Raw genomic sequence first — 9,962 nt, forward strand, 5'->3', positions numbered from 1 at the left:
GGAGTGGGGGGACAGAGCTTGTGGTCCCCCGACTTTTCCGAACAGGCTTTAATGAAAGTTGTCTGGGTGAGTGGCGAGTGCGAGGTGACCCTCCGGCGAGGTCAGGAGGATGAGGCACGGTGTGGACTGTCACCTCTTCCGTCACCTTTATTGCAGTAGGACATGCTGAGGAAACGCTGTGGATTGTGAAGCAGGAAAAATGGGACAGCTGGTTTCCAGGAGGAGCCTGCTTTATTTTCTGCTTTTCTTTACTGGCTATCATGAAACGTGAAGAGCCAGCCCTGCTTTCCGGGACACCGAAATGTCGTGAAGATGCCTCTGAGTGTCAGAGACGGGGCTTTACCCTCAGAAGCGCCTTCGTGCCTGTGGGCTCCGGTCAGTCCCTAAAGGCAAGGGCTCAGTGACCTGTGGTTACTGGGCGGCGGTCAGGAGGGCAGGAACCCCGCCATGGGGTACGACCGGAGCTGGATCTCAAGGAACGACAGCGAACATGCCCCGTACCAGGCTGTGGCCAGAGCTCTGGGGATGAGGAACGCCTCGGCGGGGCACATGGCGTGGCAGGGCGGGAACGGCAGCGATGCTGGCGCCGCGCAGGGCGAGGAGCAGGGCCAGGAGCAGACCTACAGGCACTTCACCACCACGGTGCAGGTCGTCATCTTCGTGGGCTCTTTGCTGGGTGAGTGAGCGCGGCTGGACTTTATGGGGCGCTGTGCTTTGTTTATCCCGGCGTTCGGGGCTGCAGGCCAGGCGTAAAGCATCGTGTGCTGCCTTAGTGACTCCTCTTCCTGCATTTTAGGTCCTCATGTGTATTTAAAGTTCATTGGGGATTTCTGATGTGCGAAAGCTGCTGTGGAAAATGCTGTTCATCACGGATGAGAGCCGGTACATCATATATGGAGACGTATTACTGAGTCAACTCTTCTATCAGAATTTAAATGGGCAAAGTTTAAATGTGTTGATTACACCCTTATTTACAGCCGTAATGGGATCTGCTCTCCCATAGTAAAGAGTACAGAGTGTTTTAAACAGGTTTACTGGATTTCTGTGTCACACTGCAGTCATTGTTTGTGTCCTGCAGATTCTGAATTAATCCTTTGGAAGTACTTTCTGCTGTAAGTATGTATAAATGTGCACTCTTGCCTACTTGTTATCGTTTAAGTAGGAATCATACACTTTAGATACATGGTAGTAAACTAGTAATGTGTTATCAAGGATTTGGTTTTCGTTTTGATCTTGCGTGATGCTAAAATCCATTTCTGTGGTCATGGTAATTAATTCTAATATCAGTTTCTTATTGGTAATATTTAATATCCCTTAAGTAAATTTTTGGGAAGATGGTAAGCATAGCCTTGGAGCACCACTGAGCTCTGGGCTCCGTCAGCAATGCACTTAGGGTTATTACTGTAAATCACTGAGTCTTTTGGCCTCAATTATTCCTCTGTACCGTAGGGATAATCCTCAGGTTATTGCTTTTATTCTGTTTAGCGCATAGATAGCATGGGGAAAGGACTCTCTTTTTCTGGATGTTGGATAGTGCCTGGCACAAAATGGTAGCCAGCAAGTAGTGTCCTAAAAATAAAAAGATTGGATGAGAGAAGTCAGAATCTTAGTTCTTTTATCTTTCGGATTTTGAGCCTTAAAAGCGTATGCTTGGATTGTATCTCCAGACTTACTTTCATGATTATGGATCCTCCCATTTTATTTTAAGAAGAAAACAGACACTTTCAAGTAATCATGCTTTCAGCAGCTAGGAGTTTTTAAAAAACAACCAACCTACCAAAAAATACCATAGCTGTAAACTTTGCAAGACTGCTCTGAGTCATGGTTTGGCACTCCTGCAGTTTGCTTTCGAGAGATGGACTCTCTGAAAAGATTTGGACCTGTTATAAGGGGCTTATCTGCAGATTGGATGTGGCTGGGAGGGTGAAGAAGCTTCCAGATGAGTTATGTTTCCAGGCCTTGCGAAGAACAAAACAGGAGAGAAAAGAATGAGGCTTGGTTTTTTTTAAAATATGAAAATGCAGCAGTCCAATGACAAATGCCTGTTAGCAGCTGGCCTCATGGATTTACAGTGATGGAAGCCAGTTTGAACTCTTATTTTGAATCTGCCTTCTTTTTCATCTCCCTGCTGCCCAGAAACACTATTTAATAACATTTATGATACATGCTATTGAAACAGCCAAAAACTTGAGAGTCTTTAAAAATGTCTTCCCATATCATCCCTATGAATGTACTGCTATTCCCTCTTTACTGAACGGAAACCATGCCACAAAGAAGCTGAAGCCAGAAGCTGATCTCCAGGAGGTCTCAGGGTTTTGGTGCCTCCATGCTTGACACTCATATGTGCCAGCAGTTTTGCTTGTGCACGCGCTACACGCTGTCTGTGCATCAGCAGGGGGGAACAACTTTACCTCATCCTTATGCTTGCACAAACACTGTTAATTAAATTTTCCTCTTGGTTTGTTTTCTGACATGGTCCTCAGAGCGCGGGCGACATCCAGCTCTTTTCTGCACGGGGTGAGCCCCTCAGCTGAGCTGCAGAATAGCAGTTCTTTGGTCCTGTAAGCCTCAGGTGCCTCTTCGCCGATGTGAAATCCTTCAGGGGGAATTAGGACCATCCTTCCCCCTAAAGCATGAGGTGGAGGGCACTCTTCTCAGAGGTAGGATGTGGGGTTTGAATCCTTTCTGATTTGGGTGGATGTGCAACTTGTACATCCCGCAGCATCAGTGTGTGCTCAGGCCGCTTTGCTATTGGATAAAATAGCAGAAAGAAATGATTTCTACTTCCAGCTTGAAAGGGAACAAAGGTACATGCCTCAGTCTTCATGATGAATACTGGGGTCTGACATAAGCCACAGTCTACAGCATAGAGCGGTCCAGGTCATACAAGAGAGGAGAATCCCAGCTTGGGTTGTGAATTTAATTTGAGTTCCTGCCGTGCAGAAGAATGTGACAGTGATAGTCAGTTGTGAGAGAGATGTACACAGTGGGGTTTTTGCCTTTAAGAACCTTATGTGAGACCTGTGCAGAGACTGCTAACAGTAGGAGAAGTTCCTACTGTTGTAGTTGTGTTAGTTTTTGCTGTCTTGTGAAAGGACACTGCTATGGTGAGTGTTTCATGATACCTGCTGAGAGCAAGAAAGAGTCAAACTGTTCTTTATGGTTACTTTGCGATACGTGGAAAGCACGTCCTCAGTTTGTTAGGTGGCAATAACAATGATGCTAGATGACAGAATTTTTGTTTGTCTTTAAAAGTGATTATGTAGTTGTCACGAGCTTTCCAAAGCTTGAACCTGGTTGTGATTTTGACATGTACGTCAGTGGATCTAACTGGTAGAACCTACCAGAAGTATCAAGAAGAGGCTTACTAATTGGCAGATTTTTTTCCTATTTTTTTGGTCCTAATTTGTAGGAAGTTTTCATTGTTAAAAACGGCTGATTTTTTAAAGAATGAGATTATTCCATATTTGGAATGAACAAAACATAATTATTAGTCTAAAAATCACTTACAATTTAGGGCAGTTAGAGATGAGATTTCTTCAGGTAACTTGGTCATGAGTTACTGAGTTAATGGAGCTGTAACGTGCTTAAATGCTACAGTTTTAAATGGCTGTTCATGTGACTTTGAGTCTGCACAAACCTCCTCCTGTTGGTCTTCCACTGCTTGCGTTGAAGTTCTCACTCAGCAGATGACCCAGATCCATGATTTTAATATTCAAGGACTGAGGAATAAGATGGGGTATATCTGCATCTCTGTATTTTGAACCCAACTAGTACGATCCGTTACGCCCCCCTTTTGCTGTAGCCTACCACCGGGTTTCTGCACAGGAAGGAGGCATTGGAGGGAGGAATTTGGTCCATTGAATTATCCTGGTCAGCAGCTCAGTTTGCTTCTACAAAGGGAAGATTTGCAGTATGCTCAAGACTTGCAAGCCCTTTCTGTCTGTGAAGCTGAGCTGAGTGCATGAACTGGGGAATTCATCTGGGGAGCTTTAAATGCTTTTGTGCCTGTTGATGAACTTATCCACTAAATGCACAAGGTGAGGTACCAAGGATGTACGAGACGAGGCAGCCTTGTTTAGCGCTGTCTTCCTGTGCAGCTCCATGGCTAGTAATGGCAGTTCTCACAGCAGTGGCTTTTCCTAGGCTGTAAGCTATCAATTCAGTGCAAGGCTGGAATAAATCAGCGAAAACGCTTGCCATTGGTGTTTCTCGTTCCACTGTTTGAACTGTGCTTGGATCAGGGAGTGTGGAACATGTTACAGAACACAAGCGTGCTGAGGATCAGCAGCAGAACTAGGAGGAGACCCACACCTCTCATTACGACTTTCCTTCTGTGATCCACATGTGTACAGGTACTCCCTGAAATCAGTGGATGCCTCTGGAACTCTGCAATGGCAAGGGCATCAGTAGAGGTGTGTTTCTTGTGTGGGGTCAGTGAGTTGCACTCAGCAGTCTGCTTAGGCCACAGCTCTGCTGATACACTCTGTTATGTCTAAGAAAAGTTATCCAACAGAAAAGAAGCCAAAATAATTATGCTGCTTCTGTCAAGTCTCTCATATGAGTGACTGGTTTTGGACCCCTCAATCTCTCCTAATTGGCTTAGCAAAAGGAAGGCTACTGTGTTGAATTCTTGTGTGTAATGCATCAACTTTCATTACCTTAAATATGAGTGAAAGTGAAAGGCATCAGCGGCGAGAACTAGCCATTTTTATTGGCCGCTGGAATGATGCAGATGGGAGCAGTGGGACATGAGAAGCAACACATGCTATCAGTACTGATTCCCTTTGGTTGACTTAATCCTGTGTGGGAGAAAGTGTCAAGAGGTTCGAGCTTTGCATGTCCTAACTTGCTTTGAAAGGATGTAGAAGTTGTCAGTGGAAGTGATCTGCTCTGAGACTGATTGCTTCACTTCCACTAGTCCTGCACTGATCTCTCTCTCTGTAGTTCCTTGTGTATTCTGTTTGACTCTGGTCAGATAATTTTTTCTGCCTTGTTAGAACTGTAGGAACTGTTGGTTTGTCTGACCTGTTTTTCAGGCCAGTTTCCTCCACTTGCCACCAAGTGGATGTGGCTAAGATGGTGAAGTCAGAATTACTTGTGGAATTGAACAGTGATTTGGCTAGGGTTCTTAGCTGGCAAATTTAGGTGGGTGCTGTTGAAGGGATGGTGTTGTTCATGTGAAGTTAATAAAAGGAAGGCTAAAATAAAATTTAAGTTTAGAACCTCTGCCGTGTCAAATTACTGAAATTTTGAAGATGGAGACCATATTCTCCATCCTCATGATTTTTTTTTTTTGGCATGTTACCCTGTTTGTCTGGCTCTAGGTTTCAGAGTCTCCTGAGTCCATTCACTTCACAGTGTTGTTCTGCCACCTATTGCCATAGTAGCAGCGTACCATCAGTGATAGAAATTGATAACAAAAGCACTTTGTTATGCAGTTTCTAAAGTTGCTCCACTTTGAGCAGGAGTAAAGTTCTGCTTGGGATTATTTGTTTTTCTTCTTCAAATAAAAAAAAAAGAGATTTGATGGCTTTTGCTGATTGCAGAGGGATTTATTTGGAAGAGGATTGACAAGTACCATAAGAATAGCAGAGAAGGAAAATTTATAGTGTTTCCACGTGCATGGAAAGTTGGTTCCTCTTGCTGGGGAATAGTTAGGCTTCAGCTTTTGCATGATTGTTGTGATCATAATGGTCAGCATGTCCCAGAGCAATGCAGACCACCAGTGGTTGTGCTCATGACTCTCGTTGTCCTGGGATGTCTGTACAGTTGCCGTGTATGGATAGGGCTTGTTTTTACGGGGAAAGTACAGAAACCAGCAAGTTCAGGAGCCCTTCAAGGGAAGGCCAGGTTTTGTTGCTTCTGCTGGGGTGAAGAGAAGACTATGACCTAACTGACTGGGATCAGTGGGCCAGGAAAGCGAGACTGCTGGCTCTCCCATAGTGACTATGGAGCAGATGTGTCTGCATCTGGGAGCAGATGTGTCTGCACTGGCTTTACAGATAAGAGGGACCCTCAGATAAAGAAGTTTCTGCCTTTTGAGAGGTGTTCTGCACAGCAGTTCGGTTAAGTTACCCTAGGAAAGTGTTTCTTGGATTTCTTTTTCCATTTTCCCCCTTCTGAGACATGTAAATTGGGTGCATTCTGGATTTTCTCATTTGTTCTCTCAGCATAAAGACCATCTAGTCAGGTGGAGCTCATGCAGGGATCTCACTCTTCCATCTTTTGGGACATATGTCAGTCTGTTTGGGCTTCTAATACTCAGAGCATGCTGTGAGCATTAACTACAGCGTGGTCAGTCTGCAACTAGCACTGCGGTGTGTTCCGGAACTAGACAGCGGAGCAGCCAGGCTGCAAAGGGGAGTCACCAGGGCTATTGGTGTTACTCCTTGCACACTCCCAGTCAGAAGAAATAGAGGCTTCAGATCTTTCAGCCGGAGATCAAAGGCGTAGAACAAAGATTACAGGTGGTTCTAAATCGGTTTTAAGAATTTAAATCTGTAACCTGAAATTTGCAGTGTTTTTTGATTCAGACAATTTCTTCCCTCCAGCACGAAAGGAAAACAGCAAAAAGCTGTAGTAAATTCTTGGCTGCTATTCAAAAATGAATAAACAGTTTATGAAAATAGAGTATTTGTAGATGGTAATTGTGAAAAAATACTGGCTATTTGACTCAGAAGAATATGGAGTTACTGCTTTTGCTCTTGTGGCTGTCACTCGTTTGAAAAAGGGTACATGTGGACTTCGGAATAGGTGACAATTTAACTGATGAATGGCAAATCAAAGATGCTTTTAAGTGTTGGAGGACATAGGGCTCCTTTTCAAAGCGAGTAAATTTTTAACAGCTTCCTTTTTGTCAAAGATTCTTGACATCAGATTAGCAGTGAATATATGAATAAAGCAATATTGCTCTACAAAGAATTTCTTTCTCTTGCTATTAATCAATCTGGAAAGACTTATTATTACTTTAGCACAGCAGCCAAACCTTTGACAGAAGGAAGAGGGAATATTATTTCTGATCTGGGGAGGGAAGAGGTCGCTGAATGTGGCTGCAGCTGCTTTCTGTTGAGTGCAAGCAGTGGGATGGGATCTTGGAAATGAAGAGGAGGATCTCCAAAGAGCACTTGTAGCCACCATGCCCAGTGAGCTTGGCTTGAAAGGGGCATAAAATTGATGGGCGAGATGGAGTGGACAATAGCACCTACTGGTATTCTCAGAAGAAGAGAAAGGAAGACCAGGAATAACAGTTTTGAGGCTGTTGGGCTCTGTCACTCGTAACATGGATTTTTCGACAGTTCATTTATTTACATACAAATTTACATACCATTAACTGCAGTTAAATGGGGGAGCTTATATGAGTTGTGCTTTTACTGACTGTAGCATGGGTATAGCTGAACACTGGTGTCACATTAGGCTTAGACAAGATTATATCCTATTGTCATGGTTTGTAGTTTCTATTCTTCTCGTGTTTCCCAAGTCTGAGAGTCTGTATGTGCTCCTGAGCTTATCTGAGTCTGGTCACAATTTTCTTGTTAGCTATGTAGATAAAACTGCATGAATTTCTTCTTAAAAAAAAAAATTATTCTTTTCAGACATTTAGGAAAAAACCCGACACTAAACAATTGTTGAAAATTATAATGAGAAAGAGATACCCTCCCCAGACTGATTACGCATCTTATGATTAGTAAAAATGCACAGAAAGTATCCCAAATAATCCCAAAACCAGGAAACTTGCCCAGACCTTGTAGATCAGTGCCTTAATTGGGGTTTGAGGAATGAGGCCCTTTGTTACTCGCTCTTTTGTCTTCCGAAATCTGTTTCACTGGAAAGGCTGAGGATGCTGTGATACACTTTGAACTCTGTTCTAGTGGGTGTAGCACTTTTTGGGAAGCTGTGGGTTAGGGTGGTTACCTCCTGGTTTCTAACCACAGGGTGATGATACCAAAAGGAGGCATCTTTTGAAAGAAAGCAGTGTGCTTTGAAGCAGATGCCAGATTCCCAAGTGAAAGGTGAACCCCTCCTGCCTTTCCAGTGTCCTGCAGGACAAGAAGAGGAAAGGTTTCAGGCTCGCCCCTTTTCGTGAATATTTCCCGTGAGCCTTGCAACGGATTTTCATCTCCCTGTCTTGATGTCTGTGCACAGAGATGCGAAATGGAGTTGTTACAGCACATAATTTCTAAAGGGATAGATCCCTTCTGGGATACAATCCTAAAGTACCTGGCAGTCTAGGTAACACGTCTGTAAAAGCAAAGGTGTAGTAGCATAAGGAATAAACATTTGTATCTGGGAATAGCTACCTGTGAAGTTTGCCACAGGCATCTTCTATAAAGAATGAAGCAGGGAATCTTGCAGTAAAAAATACTGCAGGTGCATGATTAAAGGCTAGACTGAGACTTTCTAAAGAGTGAGGGGTGCGTCCCCAGTAGTTCCAGCAAAAATTCATAGCCCTGCCCCCAAAAAGGGTAGAATCATCTGAGGGGAAAAAACCCAAAAATTTCTGTGGGTGGGAAGGATGATGTTTTGTTCCTGCTGCTGTCACTGTTAGGAAACTTGGAACTGTTTTAGATGAAATCTTGTAAAGCAGGCACTTTGCATAGATTGACTTTCTTGCTGATTAGCTGGTGTAGTTAAAATTTGGCTAAGCAAAAAGTGACTGAAAATCAAGTCTAGTAAGAAGCTTCAAGCAAATGTAATGATACAAGTGGTAATATTTGCATATAATAACTGCATAGTGATAACATATTACAGTATCATAACATTACAGGAATAACTTTCCCCTAGCGTTTTTGTAACGGTGATTCCAAGCCTCAGGCATAATGGACCCTGCAGCAGTTACACCCTCCATAAAGTCTGTCTGGAAGAGGTATTGGTTTTGCTTTTTATGTGTTTTCAGGTGAACTAGTAAGCAGTTCTCTTCAGAAGAAAAATTGAGTTTGGGGAGTGGGTGACAAAGAGGGGTTGTGAGAGCCTCTGTGGTCCCTGTTGCCACGGAGACCTCTCTTCTGCCTGAGCTCAGCAGAGACACCCTGTCTGGCTTTGGCTGAGGTGCTGCTCGGGTAGTACTGCTGCGGTTTAAAAGAGAGGCAGCGGGAAAATAACAATTTACTGAGCCTGGAAACGTGTGAGATACAGTGATTTATACCTGAAGTGCAAGTGCCTGATATTCTGGGTATACTGTATGCTAGAGCATTCCTCAGACACACGCTGGGGGATTAGCTGAACATTGTGTGTGTCAAGGATGTTAAACTGATCCTTATTGAGGGTGAAACTCATTTCATTGTCTGTAGCCCCAGTGTGAACACTTTAACAACAGCTATGAGTCGACAGAGCTCTTTCACTAAGTGGCTGGATGCCATGTTTTGCTTTTCGTTGTGTTACATTTGCTCAAATGTCCGCTGGTGTATATATCCCTGACTGTTTTGAGCTTGAGTGAGTGTCTAGATACATCCAGATTTTGTATTGGCTATTATGGGCAGTAAGTATTTCAGGCTTGACTGAACCCAAGCACTTAAGTAGAATTTTAAATGGCATTAGTTCTGTGGCAGATCTCATTTATTGGCTTGCTATCGAGCAGGTGCCATGAACACTTAAATTAGGTTTTTATTCTTTTCTGTTCATATTTCATAATTAATTTCTTATTTGTGTGGTGTTGGAAATACAAATTTGTCACTTACTGGGAACGTTTTTCAAAATCTAGAAATTCTTTTACTTTTCTCCCACTCATTTGCAGAAAAGATGCTGATAATTGTTTAGGTGCTGCTGAGTCCCATGGGCTGATAGAGGTGAGCCTGCTGCATGTCTGTGTTCTCAGGTCCACCCATAGCAAGGCTGAGCACACACTCCCCAGAGGCACAAGTGCACGCAGTACTTATATGCACGAGCAGCCACACAGTCTGACACAGAAGCAAAATGCAGGACTCTTGCAAATGTAAAGAGCACCAGTGGCCTCATCCTCTTTC

The 9,962-nt window shown here is 43.6% G+C and overlaps 1 protein-coding gene across 2 annotated transcripts in view; it reads left to right on the forward strand.

Moving 5' to 3' along the window:
• The first annotated feature begins 447 nt into the window (after positions 1–447).
• GPR176 (G protein-coupled receptor 176) overlaps positions 448–9,962 on the forward strand; it is a 32,527-nt gene continuing 23,012 nt past the window's right edge. The window contains exons 1-2 of one of the 2 annotated variants that reach the window (XM_010134180.1): positions 448–552; positions 607–676. In XM_010134180.1, coding sequence (XP_010132482.1) covers positions 448–552; positions 607–676 — 175 coding nt within the window. Of the gene's footprint in view, positions 677–9,962 lie in introns of both variants that reach the window. The other variant, XM_010134179.1, reaches the window with a different exon arrangement.

Source organism: Buceros rhinoceros, unplaced genomic scaffold, assembly GCF_000710305.1.
Source record: "Buceros rhinoceros silvestris isolate BGI_N320 unplaced genomic scaffold, ASM71030v1 scaffold14624, whole genome shotgun sequence".
Classification (NCBI taxonomy): Eukaryota; Metazoa; Chordata; class Aves; order Bucerotiformes; family Bucerotidae; genus Buceros; species Buceros rhinoceros.